The 18,200-nt window shown below is 38.8% G+C and overlaps 1 protein-coding gene across 2 annotated transcripts; it reads left to right on the top strand.

Moving 5' to 3' along the window:
- The first annotated feature begins 237 nt into the window (after positions 1-237).
- Positions 238-14,781, top strand: LOC102414372 (transcription factor A, mitochondrial). 2 transcript variants are annotated; one of them, XM_044942467.2, is made up of 8 exons: positions 238-651; positions 1,224-1,342; positions 2,833-2,903; positions 3,331-3,480; positions 7,576-7,671; positions 8,198-8,243; positions 11,358-11,414; positions 11,895-12,034. In XM_044942467.2, exons 1-7 carry the CDS (start codon positions 551-553, stop codon positions 11,378-11,380), a joined length of 606 nt encoding a protein of 201 aa, XP_044798402.1. In that variant the 5' UTR covers positions 238-550; the 3' UTR covers positions 11,381-11,414; positions 11,895-12,034. The 2 variants fall into 2 exon arrangements, with proteins under 2 accessions (XP_044798402.1, XP_006065096.1); XM_006065034.4 differs by lacking the exon at positions 8,198-8,243 and having other exon boundaries at positions 243-651; positions 11,895-14,781.
- The last annotated feature ends 3,419 nt before the right edge of the window (positions 14,782-18,200 follow it).

Here is an 18,200-nt window from a genome sequence, read left to right as displayed (position 1 = left end):
AACTGAGGGACTCTGCTGGGCGCATATCGCCCAGCAACCTGACCTCAGAGCAGCGTGGGCGGCATAGCTACCGCCGTTCTAGCGGTAAACTGTTACGTACTAGCCCTTCCAGTCGTCACAGACCAGCCAGGGCCCTATCCTTGTGAGGACACCGCCGTGCCTCCATCAGCCTCCTGGCCGGGCGGCTGAGCAGGCTGCCGGAGGGGTGGGGGGGGTGGGGTTGGGACAGAGGCGGCTCGGCTTCGCCCCCTCGAGGCCAGGTCCCTCCGCAGGCTAGCTGGGCTGCAGTTTCCCTTCTCCGCCTTCGAGCGCCTATTTCTTCGTAGTCCCGCCCACCAAGGAAGCCAGTACAGCGCCTGCGCCTTCTACCTTGCCCCGCCTCCTATCTAATCGCAAATTAGCCGATTTCCCATAGTGCCTCGCGAGTGGCGGGCATGCTAGTAAATCGGGTAGGCTCTCTCGCGGGTTTAAGGCGGCTTTGTTGCGGTTTCTCTTGTGCCAGGGCGCTGTAGGGAATTGGGGCCTGGTCAGTGCTTTGTCTGCGGATGCAATGGCGCTTCTCCGGGGCGTATGGGGCGTGCTGAATGCACTGGGAAAGTCAGGAGCGGATCTCTGCGCGGGCTGTGGCAATCGACTGCGCTCTCCCTTTAGGTAAGCCTGCTTGCCTACACCTTCGGAGGCGGAAGGGTTCAGGACGCCTTGGGGTTAGAATGTAGCCGCTGTTCTCCGCTTTCTGTCCCCCCTGAAATGGTCAGGACTGACTTGGCCCTGTGATTCCGACCTCGACCTTGTCAAGGGGATGATAGCTTTGAGACCAGGCCTTACTGCATCAGTACCCCTTGCCTTCCTTCCGGCCACCTTTCCCCTCCTCCCGTCCCTCCTCATTCTCGTACCTTGGAGCACCGGGTTCGTTGTCCCCTGCGAAGTCGCTCCAAGAGTCTCCTGCCTTCATCGAGCCATTGAGGCAAGGCCCAGGAGCTGGAGATACATGCTTTCCTTCACTCTCTGCCCTTGCTAGGAGGTTAGGGCTTTGAGACTTCAGTTTTGCAAGCTCTTTCCCCTGGATAGGACAGGATTTTAAATATCATTAGTGTTTTTGCCGAAGGTGTTAGGTGTCAGATATGTAGCATCTTCATATCTTGCTTGGCATCTGTGTTCACATAATTATGAATACGGGTACTTAAATGTTTAACACTGGTTATTTTCTTTTTATTTATATGTAGTTTTGCGTATGTTCCAAAATGGTTTTCATCCAGCTTGAGTGGTTATCCAAAGAAGCCTATGACTTCATACGTTCGATTTTCTAAAGAACAGCTTCCCCTATTTAAAGCTCAGAACCCAGGTAAGGAGTTTGGGTTATATACTCTTCTCTGATGTAGTAAAGATGCTACTAAGCAGTTAAATTGCAGACTTGATTTTCAGTGTCAAGGCATCTATTGAATGCAGAAACATAACCATTCTGTTTGATGGCCTGTAAAATAGATATAACATGGGCTTGTATGAAAGCCACCTGCCAATGCAGGAGACATAGGAGTCGCGGGTTCAATCCCTGGGTGGGGAAGATCCCCTAGAAAAGGGAATGGTGAGCCGCTCCTTTATTCTTGCCTCGAAAACTATGGACAGAGGAGCCTGGCAGGCCACAGTCCATGGATTTGCAGAGTCAGACACGACTGAAGCGCCCTCGCAGGCGTGCATAAGAAATCAGTGTACGCACAGCAGCAAGGTAACTTTACCAAATAAAAATGCTTTAAATGGAATTGAGAACTGGTGAAAGCTATTTTAAAAATAGCATGTAGAATGGAAAGGACTCAGGAAAGAGGATGAAAAAGCTAAATTTGGGGCCTTGTGCCCATTGGCCCAGAGGACCGTTGACGAATCATTTTACCTCTTGCTTAGCTCCTGCTTCTCCCACTGCAAATTATTAATAAAGTTGCAGTGAAATAATTTATGTGGATGTGTTGCATAAACTTTAAAGCTGAATACAGGTTATTGTTAATGTTAAGAGCTTTTTGACTGAAGGCCAGTTCTTGAATTTCTGAAAGATTTCCAGTTAGGTTTGTTGACTCCCTAGAAAGACTGGGTCCTTATTGGTGCTGTAGTGTAAAGATAGTGACCAGACTAGTCATGGCTGAGCTTTCCGTGTAATCCCTAAAGCTTTTTCGCATGTATTACCTCACAGGGCACTTAGGAAACCGTGAGGGCTGTAATAGGCATGTAAAGGGCTGGTTTAAGAGACACGCTTCAGTACTCACGTCTTTTGAAATGTACGAGTTGAAACTAACAAGTGGTTTGTTAAATCATTTATACCTTGTCATTCCAGTTAAGATGGGAAGGAGATGGAGAAAAAGGATTTGGTTCTAGAATAATTTAGCTTGTTTGCAAACAATATTTCTCTAATTTAAATACAGGTGGTATTATATGAATCAAGACTATATTTTGTTGTTTAGTCAGGTTTTATGAACTTGGTCATTCCTGAAAGACTTGAAAAAAATGTTTTTGATTGAAATATGAAGTAGAAAACTTGTAGACAATGATTCCCCAATTGCTTTAACTTAGTAATCAATTCCTGAGGACCATTTTGGTGGTAAGTGATACTATTCCTTAATTTAATCATTAGATAATAGACTTTAACAATGTTAGATAAAATATTAAATTATTTATTGTACTTAAATTAGTTGGTTAAAGAAAAACTAAATCATTTTAAGTTGTGTGTGGTAAAATGTCTGTAAGAATACTTAATTTTAGAGCTAATGGATTATGCTTTCCTGAAAGTCTTTAGAAATTGATCCTGAGATGTAAAATGGTGATATCAATTTTTATTTCATTTCATAGATGCAAAAAATTCAGAACTAATTAAAAAAATTGCCAAGCTATGGAGGGAACTTCCTGATTCAGAGAAAAAGGTAAGCATATAAATTTTCAACATTGCTGACCAGTTATTTTGCAGGTAAGGACAACTGTCATGTCCTTTAAGGAACCAGATGCCCCAGAGGTTTTTGGTTTTTTTTTTGTTTTTTTTTTTAACGTTTGTTATCTCAAAGGAATGTCATACTTTCTCATCCACATACATGATGAGAATATGGATAAATGGCAGTGGTGATGAAGCGTTGGTTTTTGAAGCAATTTGAAGTTGGAGGCCAGTTGCTAGACCTTCACCTTGGATAACATATTTGAAGAACACGTGATTTATAAGTGGGATTTCAGAGTACATTTTCCACTTGGTGGTTCAGTCACTTTGCTGAAGTTATGCAGTTGTCCTTCCCTGTCAGGTGTGCTGTGTTTAATCGGCCGGCAATAGTTTATTACCTTCTTACTTGGATTTTTTTATAGGTATATGAAGATGCTTACAAGGCAGACTGGCAGGTATACAAGGAAGAGATAAACAGAATTCAAGAACAACTAACTCCAAGTCAAATGGTATCTTTGGAAAAAGAAATCATGCAGAAACGTTTAAAAAAGAAAGCATTAATAAAAAAGAGAGTGAGTATGGTTGAAATAGTCTTTTCCTTTGGCAAAAAACTGAAATTTAAATAGCTATAAATACAGGTTTGTTTTTTTTCCCTTATTTTGCTGATGTGGTAGAGAATGTACTTCAGTTAGGAAAAAACAGGATAGTTTCCTTCTGCCACTAGGACCACGTGCCTTTGAGTATGTTGTAAACCGTTTTTGCTCCTTTTGGATGTGTCTGAGTTCCAGATACATAATTAGGACCGGTGTGAAAGCTGTAGGAACAGAGTTAGGAAACAGGAAAATCAGGAATAGCAAAAGTCTTGCTTCTGGGTCTTTTCTAGAGTACCTTACTGATTTGAATTGTTCTATGGGGGATGGTGAATTTGATTCTGAATATTGCTGAATGGACTGAATTCATTAACTTATCAATGTTTTAAAAATACCTATTGTAGCTAATAAAGTTAAAGTGCCTTTAGGATGAAATTCAATTTTTCCTCATTAAAAATCCCACATGGTTCAAAATTAGTGGCTTCCAATTTAAGGTATTAGTCCATATAAATTCTATTGTTTGACAGACTATATCTTTCCATACTATTAGGTGTGAGGTGGTGAACTTGCTGATCCAGTATATGTACCATAAAAAATGGTCATCAGAGCAAAAACTTACTTCTCTGAAAAATTAGATTCCAGCCTTTAATATGAAGTGATGGGATCTCTCTTCCTGATCCCTGTGTCTTAAGCCCTCCTAGCTCTTGGGTTGAGGACTCACCCAATTTCAAGTCAATGATAGTAATCTGAGACTGCTAATCCAATCAGTAAAAGGAAGCCAGAAAAAATAGGGATGGTATTTGGAGGGTGGAAAACTAGGGTTTATTCTCTCTCTTGAGCGTTCCCTTGCTCTTTAATGTACCCAGCTAGTACTTTGAGTGGGGAGGACCAGAAATGAAGATTGAGCAGATATAAGGAGTTTCTTATTCAGGTATTTCTGTTCCTTTCTCTGTTCTCCTCTATTCCAGTTCAGTTGCTCAGTTGTGTCCGACTCTTTGGGACTCCATGGACTGCAGCACGCCAGGCCTCCCTGTTCATTACCAACTCCCAGAGGTTACTCAAACTCATGTCCATTGAGTTGGTGATGCCATCCAACCATCTCATCCTCTGTCATCCCCTTCTCCTCCTACTTTCAATCAGGGTCTTTTCCAGTGAGTCAGTTCTTCGTACCAGATGGCCAAAGTATTGGAGTTTCAGCTTCAGCATCAGTCCTTCCAGTGAATATTCAGGACTGATTTCTTTTAGGATGGACTGGTTGAATCTTCTTGCAGTCCAAGGGACTCTCAAGAGTCTTCTCCAACACCACAGTTCAAGACATCAATTCCTGAGCACTCAGCCTTCTTTATGATCCAACTCATATCCATACATGACCACTGGGAAAACCATAGCCTTGACTAGACGGACCTTTGTTGGCAAAGTAATGTCTCTGCTTTTTAATATACTGTCTAGGTTGGTCATAACTTTCCTTCCAAGGAGCAAGCATCTTTTAATTTCATGGCTGCAGTCACCATCCGCAGTGATTTTGGACCAAAAAAATAAAGTCTGACACTGTTTCCACTGTTTCCCCACTATTTCCCATGAAGTGATGGGACCATATGCCATGATCTGTTTTCTGAATGTTGAGTTTTAAGTCAACTTTTTCACTCTCCTCTTTCACTTTCATCAAGAGGTCTTTAGTTCTTTACCATCTGCCATAAGGATGGTCTCATTGGCATATATGAGGTTATTGATATTTCTCCCAGCAGTCTTGATTCCCGCTTGTGCTTCATCCAGCCCAGCGTTTCTCTTGCATGTGTGCTGTACATATTGTAGTTGTCCAGTAGTGGTTGGATGTTCTTTTTTTTTCCCTCTTCAGTCTTTGTTTTCTTTACTTTTGGATTTTCAAGGATTTTTTTTTTTTTTTTTTAGCCATGCTGTGTGGCTTTTGGGATCTTAGTCCCTTGACCAGGGATTGAATGTGTGCCCCCTGCAGTGGAAGCTTGGAGTCCTAACCACTGGACTGCCAGGGAATTCCCTTTATCTCTAGCACTTCTTTTGGGTTCTTTCTTATGATTTCCCTCTGCTTACAATGCCTCTTCTTACAGGCTGTCTAGAATCCTTACCATATTAATCACAGTTGTTTTAAAATCCTGGTCTGATAATTTTGTATCCCTGCCAGTTCTGATGCTTGTTTTGTTTCTTTATGTTAGGCTTTTTGTCTTTTAGTATGCTTTGGGATTTTTTCTTGATAGTTAGACATATGATGTGCTGGGTAAAAGGAACTGCTGTATATGGGCCTTCATAATGTGGTAAGGCATGGGGCAGGGGAAGCATTCTACAATCTTATGATTAGGTCTTGGTCCTTTAATAAGGGCTTCCTTGGTGACTCAGTGGTAAAGAGTCCACCTGCCAATGCAGAAGATCAGTCGGGAAGATCCCCTGGAGAAGGAAATGGCTACCCACTCTAGTATTCTTGTCTGGGAAATCCCATAGACAGAGGAGCCTGGTGGGCTACAGTCCATGGGGTTGCAAAAGAGTCAGATATGAGTTAGCAATTAAAACACAAAAAAACCTTTAATGAGCCTGTAGCTTTGCGCTTAGGTGGTACAGGATGGCTAAAGTAAGCTGCAGTCTAGTATTTCCTTTCATTGAAGTCTTTTAGCTCTTGATAGTATAACAGCAGGTTAGGTTCTAAATGTTTATTTATGTGTTTATTTTTTATTTGACTGCACCAGATCATTAGTTGCAACACGTGGGATCTAGTGTCCCAACCATAGATTGAATCCCAACCCCCTGCATTGGGAGCACAGTCTTAACCGGTAAACCACCAGGGAAGTCCCAGCAGATTAGGTTCTGATTAACTAGTTTCCCTTGAGGGCAGGCCTTCTTAAGAATAATAAAGTACTCTGGCATTTCGAAATGATTCCTTTTCTTCCTGCTGAAAGCAAGAGGGTTTTTTTCCCTTGATATTTACTGTGGGAATCTGGTCAAGTTCCTGGAGAAAAACCTCACAGTATTATGAGGCTTTCCTCTGAGTGGTGGTAGCTCTCAGAGCTGTCCACATGGAGCGTCCAGCAGTTAGTCAGCTGTGGTTCAGTTTCCTCCACACCACTGGTTTCCATTCCTCTATCTGTTCCAGTAAGTCTCGACTCCCTGTGTTCACCTGTCTGTGTCTGTCTCTCCAATCTTGGGAGCAGCAGTTCGCCCTGTGTCCCCTCTTCAGTGGATCCAAGAGAGTTGATTTTGCAGTCTGATCAGCTTTATACTTATTGGATGGAGTGCTGACTTCCAAACTCCTTACATGTAGAACCAGAAACTTGAAAGTCTGAGTGACTTTTCCCTAAGACTTCCATTTGCTCTCCCTGTTGGAATTTTTCTTCCCATTAGATTCCCAGTTCCAACTGCTTACAGTTTAGGTGAGAGGTGTGGGGACCAGGAAGTTGCAAGTAAAGCACCTAGAAGAAATACGTAGCGGTAGCTCTAGAAACAAAAGGGGAAATGCAGAGTTAGGTTGGGAAATGCCTCCTCTCCTGAGAGGTTCAGGGCTGAGAAAGTAATCTCTATATGTCAATCAGAGGAGCCCTGCTTATGAATGAAAGTTGGGTTTGTTATTGACTGTAAACCAAATTGCCATTAAAACCCCCATCATTTTATAAATTTCTGTCTAAGCTTAGAAACTCTGTTGGTTAGGATGGTGCCGTGTCCTTCGTGAGATAATGCGGCAAATGCGCTAACGTTCTTGAGCTGTCACGTGGAGGTACGTAGTGCTTTGTCCAAGAAGTGGTGCCTTACAAGGATAAAAGTTTTTTTAATGTTTAAAAAGATTTTGTACATACTGCTCATTTATTCAGTTCATGGAGACCATGAAAATAATATGTAAAGAAAATGTTTCTGTATGAAAAGTAACTCATAAAATCTATTAGAATTTTCAAAACAGTACTATCAAAAATTCTGATCCCAAGAGGGAACAATCGCATACTCATAAAGTTCATTTTAAAGAATATTCTGTAATTCATGGTAGTGAATGAAGTTTCTCTAGGTAAAGTTAAGTATCATAGAGTTTAAAACTTTATCTCATCTTTCATTTTTTTTACTCAGGAGTTAACAATGCTTGGAAAACCGAAAAGACCTCGCTCAGCTTATAACATTTTTATAGCTGAACGTTTTCAGGAAGCTAGGGATGGCACATCACAGGTAAAACAAAACTCTGTATGTTTTAAAAATGTTTATTCTAGTTTTTAAAATAGTATAGACAGGAAACTTTAGGGGTGCAACCTGTCAAGTGGTGGAAAAAAGTGGTAAATTACTATAAAGAAATAGTATATATAAATAAGACCTAAAAATCCTTTTTCTTACCACATAAAATGTTTAAAATTTGAATGTGTATATATACATATTCAGCCATGTATATACATAGTCAACTTTTTAAATTAAAAAACAAAATTTTCACCTTTATAGGAGTGTTCAAGTTCTGGAGACTTTTCTTATCCAGCACTTCTGAATGGTTTTACAATCACTGGGAGAGAATGAGAGATAGAGGTATAATGTTTCATGCTGGGATTTGAGTGTGGCTTCATGTTACGCCCTTTAAACATTTTTGGTTATCCCATGGTAATGAATGTATTATATTACACATATGAATGGCATCTATGACTGCAGAAAGAAGAAAAAAGCTTGTCATTCTTGCTGTGGCTTAGTCTTTCCTTTATTTCCTTTTTAGAGGCTCCAAATTGTCAGTTGTATTATTCCTCTTATAATATGCCACGGTAAGAAAAGTTGTCTGCTCGGATTCCTAATTCTTGTCAATGTGAGATGAAGGTTTTTGCCACTCTGATTCTTTGGGTTATTTAGATCTGTAGTTCATTTCACAAATCCTGTTGGACATATGATTAAATGATGTATATATGTAATGTATTTTTCTGGCTATATATGATTTCACTGATTACTTCCCTTGGGATTTTATTTTCCTTTTGAAAAGTAGTACCATTTTATTTAGTGTTGTAGGACATTGTAGGTTACTTCTGAAAAACCAAAAGGGGATCTTCTCGGATCAGGGATTGAACCCATGTCTCCTGCATTGGCAGGTGGATTCTTACCACTGAGCCACCAGGGAAGCCCTGGATTTTAAATTTAGTTTCCATGGCCCTACATTACTAAAATAGCAGGCCTGTTTATTTTTTTAGTTGGAATTTGCTCAGTCACTAACTTACCTTGGATTTCGTTTTATTAGTATAAGAAGGTTTTGTGTTAGAGAATCCTTCTGAATCAGTAGTTCTCAACTCTGACTGCATCTTGGAATCACCTCAGAAGCTTCCTGGCTGGCCTTTATCTCTGAAAATTAAAATTAATTTAATTATATCATTTTTATTCATGTAAAAAAGTGCATACTCATAGTTTTAAAGAATCAGACTGAGGCTTGTTATGAAAGATGCACGTTTTACTGTGCTTCATATTCCTTACTCCAGAGCAAATGCATCTATTTTAGCTGATTCTGGTAGGATTTACCTCCATATCTCTAAACAATATTCTTATATTGTTACTTCCTGATTTTTCTAAAATTCTAAGCATTACCTATATTTTAGGCATTATCTCTCACTATGTAAGATGAACATTTAACTCTATCTCATTGCACTGTTCACTCTTCTATCACTCTACCTCCCAATATAGTTACCATAATTTTGGATAGATCAGTATTGAGTACTTAATACTATTATGTGTGCATGCTAATTTGCTTTAGTCATATCTGACTCTTTGTGACCCTATGGACTGTGGCCTTCCAGGCTCCTCTGTCCATGGGATTCTCCAGACAAGAATACTGGAGTGGGTTGCCATGCCCTCCTCCAGGGGATCTTCCTGACCCAGGGATCAAACCAGTGTCTCTTAAATCTCCTGCATTGGCAGGTGGATTCTTTACCACTAGCGCCATCTGGGAAGCTCAGTGGCTCAGCCGGTAAAGAATCTGCCTGGAGAGGAGAGCCGGGTTTGATCCCTGGGTCAGGAAGAATCCCCTGGGGAAAGGAATGGCTACCTACCCCAGTATTCTTGCCTGGAGAGTGCCATGGACAGAGGAGCCTGGAAGGCTATGGTCCATAGGGTTGCAGAGGTGGACACAACTAAGCGACTAACACCTTCCGCACTTGGAGCGTGGGAGGAGCGCTGCTTTTCTGCTCCGCAAATGCTCTGTTGGTAGTGTCCTTTCCCATTGTCTTTGTCGCTGTGGGTTTTATGCCTTTAGAAATTTTAGTTGTTTAATTAAAAAACATAAATCACAGAAATGAATTGCTTACAGTTCTGAAGGTTAAAAGTCCATGATCAAGGCCACATCCTGGTGAGGGCCCTCTTCTGGTTCATAGCTGGCACCTTCTCTCTCTGTGTCCTCTCATGGTGTGAGTGCTCATTTAATGTGATTTTAGATAGCACCAGAAGTAAATACCTTCCCATCCCTTTAATTTTTTTTTCCATAAATTAGTTTTTTAGGTGAAAGATTATTTATGCATGCAGCTTCATAAATTATTGTTTAACACACTGAATATGAAACTTATGGATTAAATATAAGCAAAAAGATGCATTATGAAAGAACTAAAAGCATGAAAGCAGTTCTTTCCAAAGCTAAGAGAGCAGTTATTTAATGAGTAACTATCCCTGAATATACTAGATGTATTTATAAAGGTAAGCTTAAAATACTCAAAATAGGCTCAGATACTAATCTGGGTACCTCACTTTTTGTTGATAGGAAAACAAAATTCAGTGAAAGTTCTGGTCAGAATAGTGAAGTTAATAGTTTTAACTCTACTTCTTAAAATCACTGATGATATCCTCCTGCCTTTCATAGGCACTTTACATCCCCCTCTCCCTCACATTCTCCGCCTGTCTCTCTCTCTCTTCTGTGCTCCTCATTCTCCTCTTCAGTCTTTGCTCTCTGGTAGCAACACCACAGGCTGTGTGAGGTGTACTCACTGTCTCTCTGCCTCTCCTCCAACTGTGGGATTCCTGCATCCCTTTAATTTTATAGATTAAAGCTCCCAAACCTAAGGGAAGTCATGGAGCTTTTTCCGGGTCACATAGCTCAGCTCAGCTGTGTAGGAGAATCGGTGCTGTGTGGCTCCTGTGATGAGAGCTGGAGCACAGCGCACAGGCATCAGAGCTAAGAGAGCACGTGCGCCATGGAGGGGACGGAACTGTGTTTGAGGCGAGTCTGTGACAGAGGAGCTTATATTTTAATATTAATATCTTTGAATTCAAAAAGATAAATATCTGCACAAACAAAGGAACCATCAACAAAATGAAAAGTAATCCTACCAAATGGGAGAAAATAATTTGCAAATAATTTAGAGAACTCATATGACTCATTCCCCCACCCCAGAAGAAAAAAATCTGATTAAAAAATGGGCAAAGGACCCGAATAGATATTTTCCCAAAGAAGACATAGAGATGGCTAACAAGTATATGAAAAGGTGCTCAACATCATTGTCAGGGAAATGTAAATCAAAACTACAATGAAATACTCCCTCATATTTGTTAGAATGGCTATTATAAAAAAACAAGTATTACTGAAGCTGCAGCAGAAGGGGAACCCTTGTGCTGAAACGGTAACTCAGAGAGCACGTAGACACGAGCAACACGTTGGTGACTGCGCGGCTGCTGGCTGGGGTGGGAGGGTGGGACGGGCACAGGCGGTCGAAAGGCACAGACGCCAGTAACCACTGCACTGTGCACCTGAGCGTATTGTTACGTGTCAGTTACAGCTCAGGTTTTTGAGGAGTCTTTGCCTGTGATTCTTGATATCTGAGTGTGTGTGGTTGGAATGATTAATAAAACAGCATCTTTCTTTAATCACTGAAGTCCCTATATCTGGTACTTAAATGTATATTGTTTTACAGGTAAAGCTGAAAGCTATAAATGAAAACTGGAAAAATCTCTCTAATTCTCAAAAGCAAGTAAGTAGTATGGTTTTAGTCCCAAATGCCTAGTTAGGATATCTGTGAGAATATATTAGGGCAAGGCTTGATTCATGTGAAAACAACTTTATATTACACAGTGTTTTAAAATCATTGTCATATTCTTGGAACCAGTTGGGCTTTTTTCTTTTGGTAGTTTTTGATTCCATATCAAACTGGTGTTTAAAACAGTGACCCTCGTGACTTGGTGTCATCGTACCCAGTGATGATCACACCCTGCGCCTGCTGCTTTTCCACACTCCAAACCCTGAAATTGTAGCAACTTCATTAATACTTAAAAACCTTTATCTCTTATCTGTTTCTCATCTAATTTTTATCTCACAAGAATATTTCTTTCCAGCCCCCCTTTAACATATAGAATAGTAAAATAATTTCTAGAATATTTTTGGAGAGCATCCCAGAAATTAACTGCAAAGATTCCGCTAAAGAAATCATTTTAACAATTACACTCTTTCTCAGGTATATATTCAGCTTGCTAAAGATGATAAAATTCGTTATTATAACGAAATGAAATCTTGGGAGGAACAAATGATGGAAGTTGGACGAGAAGATCTTGTACGTCGCTCAATTAAATACCCAGCAAAAAATGACCCTGAGAAGTTTTAAAATAGAAGATTGAGTTATGTTCATAATGGATAGACATAAGAAACCAACTAGGTCTCAATACCGGAAGCTGTTGTAAAATTAGAATGGATAAAGTTGGTGAACATTTATATTTAATTCCTTTTCTGTAGCCCATGGACTTCTGCCAGCCAATTCAATACATTTTGTATTGGTGTCTTGCTTTTGAAAACCCAAACAGATAAGAGTGCATGTGGAATTTATTTTGTGTTTAGGAACTACTGAGCATCAAAATAATCCATGCAATGTAGCAGTGAATCATTTTACCTTTGATAAAGGTAAATCAGACTGTGAAGTTTTTTTATACTTGGTGATTATGGAAAAAATATTCTTGTTTCCTTATATTATGGAAGCAGGAGTTTCCTATTCATAAGTATCTCAAAGTTTGTAGAAGCCATAGTGTTCTATGATATAACTGCATTTTTAAAAGATCATCCAGAACTCATGCTGGTAAATTCCAAATCCTGGGTATAATTCATATTATAATCAGAGTTGATGGTTGTACATTTGAGGAATTTCTGGTGTCAGTTGCAGCTTTTATAAAAGGGATAGATTTATAAACCTTTTCCTTATTATCTTTTTCCTAAATTAAAAACTAAAAAATTATGTACCAAATCTATGCATATTGTTTTATATTGCATAGAATAAAAATTATGTGTTTCCTAATTATGTTTTAAGGTGAAACATTCATTTTATAGCTTTCTGGGATTTTTGTTTGTTTTTTTAAACAAAGTAGGAGTTTGTATACTGAATTATTTTTTATCTTATGTAAATATATTTATCCAGAAAGTAGAGAACTTACTTGGTGTAAGTTTTAAAATGAGAGATCTAAAAAAATCATGTCTCCAAAGTCTCTCAAATTGGAACCTATAATTTTTAAACATTTGCATAACATATAAAAGCCTGTATAATAATTAATAGCCAGTTCTAGCCTAATGCGCACATCCAGCCCACTGCCTGCTTTTCATGGCCTTGTCAACTAAGAATTGTTCACAGTTTTAAATAGTTAAAAAAACTAAGCATACTTCAAGACACATGAAAATTAATATGAAATTCAGTGTCCATAAAAAAATGTTTTATTGGAACACAGCCACACTCATTGTTCATGGCTGTTTTTGTACAATAGTGCAGTTGACTTAGTTGCTAAGGAGAGGTGCAGCCTGCAAAGACTGACCCGTATAGTGTGGAATGAGATGCTCTTAAGTTACTTGCTGTGGCTCAGTAAAATACATCTTAACAGTTTTCCAGTTAGCATTTAAACCTTACACCTTCTAGCATTTGATTATCTTCTTAACAAGAGTCAAAGGTTTTCAAAATCCACACCAGCTTTTTGAGCAAAATATTCAACTGTCATCGTCAGTTCACATGAATTTATAACTCAAAATTTATATATTTACTTTGTATTTTGCAAAATATGCAAAAAAAAAAAAAGTGTGTATTCTAGATCTCCAGAAAGAAGATTTTTGTAGTTTGTGGATAGAAAATAAGTAAAAGAATCACTAAAAAATGACTTGTTACGTACTGAACTTGGCAAAGGTCGGGACTGTAGAGGAAACTACAGCTTTAAGAGGACTAGCCTAAGATTTAAATATATGGAGTTGTTTGAAGTTTTCAAGCAGCTTTCCTCTGTGAATGGTAATGCAGGACAAAGCCTGCCATTAGGTAAATGACCCTTGGTCTGAGGCTAGAGTGTTCTGGGGAAGAAGAGATAGGGAAGAAAAGGACATTTGCTAGTGTCTCTCTCAAGCTTTCTCAATTAGGTTTCCAGGAGAGAATTAAGCCCTAATTCCCTATGGCTTCTAAATGGTACCGATTTTGTACCAGCCTTAGGAGAATGGAGAAAATAATCACTCAAATAATTTACTGTATTCTGTGCTTCAGAGGAGCCCAGGGAGCACATGGGAGTCAATGTTCATAATATTATAGAATGGGTGAGAAAGAGAAATGAATTATAAACTCCTGTAGCACAAATGTATAAAGCACGTCTTTGTACCTACCTTCCGAGCTCTAGGCATTTAGCTGCCTGTACTGTTTTACACCAAACACATTCAAATATCTTCCTGAATATACTGGGAAGTTCAGTGTCTACTAAGTTCTCATGTATATACTTCTTAATATAGGGAGGACACGTATGAAACAGTGAAAGGAGATATAGCAAAACCGTTTTGTTTCTAAAAGGGTGTCATTGTTAGTACTTTAAATATTAGGATAATCTGATTTCACACCTTTCTTAATAAACTTCAGTACATGGCATACCATGTATTAAATGCCATCCAATTTAACAGTATATACAACTACTCTGTTATGAAGAATGAGAGCTTATATCAATAACCAGTGGCTAGGTGTGTAACCGGTGGCCATTCTTAAATTGACTGAACAAGAAACTAAAAGCTAAAGAATTGTGACCAGGGAAAAGAAGCTTAAGTGAGAACAGTGTTTATGCTGTCTGAGCAGTCAGTCACAGAGACGCTTGTGTTCACTAGAGTACCAATATTAGATTTTATAAAGTAGTTTGACAAGGGTGTGTGTAATTATTTTCTGATGTTTAAGGTATATGTGCAGATTCAGCCTACTGTAATAATGTAATTTTGCCATTGCTTTTGGCTAACTCCTTTTTTGGAAATGCCTTTTTTTTTTTTTTTTTTAAATAAGGTATATGCTTTTTTAAATAGTTGGCCATGAATGTGTATATTTACATTTCTGAATTAAAATGGAGTTAAAGTAACTAGCAAATTTTATTGATATTTCTGACATTTACTGTACCTGAAATTAATCACCACCAGATTGTGCTAAAGCAGCAAGAACTTCTTATATAGGTAAGTAATTACTTTCCATTATTTCTCTTAATTTTACCAGTCTTTTTACTGTAAGACTACTCCAACAACAACAAAAAATACTCTCTTCCTTCCTTTTCTCTCCTCACAGCCACTATTCCTCTTCCTTTTCAAAGCACCAAGCTCTTACAGACAAATTTGAAAATGTTACAAGTGCAGATAATATGTTTTGAAATTTTAAAGCAGTAATATTCTTTTAAATTGAACTTTTGGGAAGAATAAGAAATGAACATATTTATTATTATTTTCAATTTGTAAAATTTTCCAAATAGTAAAACTGTACAAAGTTAGTATCATCATTCTCTCACATTGTTCACAAATAAAATATTTTTGGTAATTAAATCCTTGATTATATTTGATGGGAAATACATAAAACATGAAACCATCTTCTAGCACATTAAAAATACTTAAAAAAATTTTTACTGGCTAAGAAACTACATACTTAAAATTGACTGTAAACAAAAATTTTAAATAGGCTAAACATTTAAAAATTACCCTAATGGCAGAAAGTAAAGAAGAACTAAAGAGCCTCTTGAAGGTGAAAGAGGAGAGTGAAAAAGCTGGCTTGAAACTCAACATTCAGAAAACTAAGGTAATTGCATCTGTTCCCATCACTTTATGGCAAATAGAAGGGAAAAAATTGGAAACAGTGACATGTTATTTTCTTGGATTCCAAAATCACTGTGGATGGTGACTACAGCCGTGAAATTTTAAAAGACACTCCTTGGAAGGAAAACTATGACAAACCTAGACAGTGTATTAAAAAGCAGAGACATTACTTTGCTGACAAAAGTCTATAGCCAAGGCTGTTTTTCCAGTAGTCAGGTACAGAAGTGAGAGCTGGATGATAAAGGAGGCTGAGCACTGAAGAGTTGATGCTTTCAAACTGTGGTCCTGGAGAAGACTCGCAGACTGCAAGGAGATCAAATCAGTCAATCCTAAAGGAAATCAACCCTGAATATTCATTGGAAGGACTCATGCTGAAGCTGAAGCTCCAATACTTTGGCTACCTGATGTGAAGACCTGACTCATTGGAAAAGACCCTGATGCTGGAAAAAATTGAAAGCAAAAGGAGAAGGGGGTGGTAGAGGATGAAATGGTTAGAATCCAAACTGTGTCCGCTGAAATTCATCCACCTCTGAGCCCTGCAAAGAATTGCCTGTTGAGTACAGTGCTGTTGCATTTTATGGAAATATAAATTATGCATATTTAAAATAATATGAATAAATATTTGAAAGTTGTATATTATGCACGATGTTTGAAATAGTACAATATTAAAATTTTTAAAAATGGCTTGGAGTCATAGAATTTCAAAACACTCTTGAGAAGCAAAGTGAGGGTAGTGTTTGATATTACTATATGCAGTCACCTTTAACAGAAAATTTAACTATCATGTGTCAGTTTCCTATATATGTTGTGTATGTGCTTTGAAAGTTTTGTAAATGATCTGCTGACTTGTACTGCTATTTTAATGTTCAGTGTTGTTATAATTCAAAAATTTTTTTTAAAAATCAGCTAACCCAAATATTCATTTAGGAGTGGTGGTAATGCTTGTGCTGTAAAATATTTCTAAAACTTGGTAACGGGAACAGAATAATGTTTGTAATAAAATTTAATTCTGATGCACTGTTTAGTTGCATTGATAGATAATAGCTTGGGATACTTAGAACCTATGGAGCAGATTAAAGCAAAACTCTATCCTATTTGTAGATTATGATTTTTTTAAATTTATTTTAATTTGAGGCTAATTACAATATAGTAATTGTAATAAAGTAATATTGGTTTTGCCATACATCAATATGAATCTGCTGCGGGTGTACACGTTTCCCATCCTGAACCCTACTCCCACCTTCCTCCCCATACCATCCCTTTGGGTCATCCCAGTGCACCAGCCCTGAGCATCCTGTATCATGCATCGCACCTGGACTGGCGATTCGTTTCACATATGATATTATACATGTTTCAATGATGGACTCTGTGGGAGAGGGCGAGGGTAGATCTATGATTTTTAAGAATTCTGTCTCTGGAACCCTCCTGGCAGTCCAGTGGTTAAGACTCTACAGTTCCATTGCACAGGGCATGGGTTTGGTCTTGACCTGAACTAGGCTCCTGCATTCTGCCTGGCACAGCCAAAAACAAAAAGACAACAAAGGAATACTCTCTCTGCACTTTTTTCCAATGGGAAAATTAGTACTTGATGAGTGAATCTTGTCCACTCCACTACTGTGTATTATATAATACATGGGCTTGTTGAATCTTGGTTTTAAAAAGACAGCTTCAAAAACCTAACACAACCTCTGTAAGACACTCTTAGGATGAGGCACTTAGAATATGGACTTTGTATTAGATGCTGTTTGTGGTTAAATTTTCTAGGTGGGATAATGGTATTGTGATGATGTAAAAGTACGTCCTTAGAAGACACGGGATGGCACATGTAGGGCTCCAGTTTCCTCACAAGTAAAGACACATCAGATAAAGCCAGAGAAAGATACCAACATTTGGTGATTCCAGATGAAGTATGCCTGCCCACTGAATCTTCTAAATTTTCTGTTGAAATTGTTGAAATATTTGGACAATTTTAAATATATTGGGAAATATATTGACCAAGAAAATGTTTATATTGCTTACTGAAATTCTTATGGCTTGGAAATCCCATTTGGGTAAAACATCAAATGGTTGTGCATGTTGGAGAGATGATACTTTTTTTCAGTTGTGCATTTTCACTCATCGAACAGTTTTGTGTATTGCCAATGTCAACCGAAAAAGAATGCACAACCTAAAAGTTGAGGGTTGTTTTATACAACAGACATTCTTAGGACTTCAGGCCTGGGAGGCAGCCTCTCAAGTAAGCTTTGAAAAATTGCTCCAAGGAGGCGAGGGCGTTAGCTAGGATATACAGGGGTTTTGCACAAAGGGTAGATAGTCTGAATGACACAAAATTATTGTAAATTAAAGGAAAACCAAACATCTCAAGGAATTTAGCGCTTTTCTAGGCATGGGAAGATAGAGGAGTCTGGGCTCAAACCAATCCTTTGATATGCACCTCGGCTATCGGCCAGTATCCTGAGCTTCCTCAGGGCGCAGGGGGTGTGGTTGCAATCTGAAGGCTGCCAGAAGACAGGTATTCCTTGTTTCCTTTCTGAGTTCCCTTCAGTTCCGTTCAGTTCAGTCGCTCAGTTGTGTCCGACTCTGGGACCCCATGAATCGCAGCACACCAGGCCTCCCTGTCCATCACGAACTCCCGGAGTTACTCAAACTCATGTCCATCAAGTCAGTGATGCCATCCAACCATCTCATCCTCTGTCGTCCC

The sequence above is a fragment of the Bubalus bubalis genome, chromosome 4 (genome assembly GCF_019923935.1).
Source record: "Bubalus bubalis isolate 160015118507 breed Murrah chromosome 4, NDDB_SH_1, whole genome shotgun sequence".
Classification (NCBI taxonomy): Eukaryota; Metazoa; Chordata; class Mammalia; order Artiodactyla; family Bovidae; genus Bubalus; species Bubalus bubalis.
Note: the sequence above shows the minus strand (reverse complement) of the source record. Positions and strands in the feature narration are given on the sequence as shown.

Excerpts from the sequence above, each read along its gene's own strand:
- LOC102414372 (XM_006065034.4), top strand. The coding sequence starts at position 551 with ATGGCGCTTCTCCGGGGCGTATGGGGCGTGCTGAATGCACTGGGAAAG. Across the intron at positions 652-1,223 it reads CGACTGCGCTCTCCCTTTAG|TTTTGCGTATGTTCCAAAAT; the intron begins GTAAGCCTGCTT and ends ATTTATATGTAG. Across the intron at positions 7,672-11,357 it reads CTAGGGATGGCACATCACAG|GTAAAGCTGAAAGCTATAAA; the intron begins GTAAAACAAAAC and ends ATTGTTTTACAG.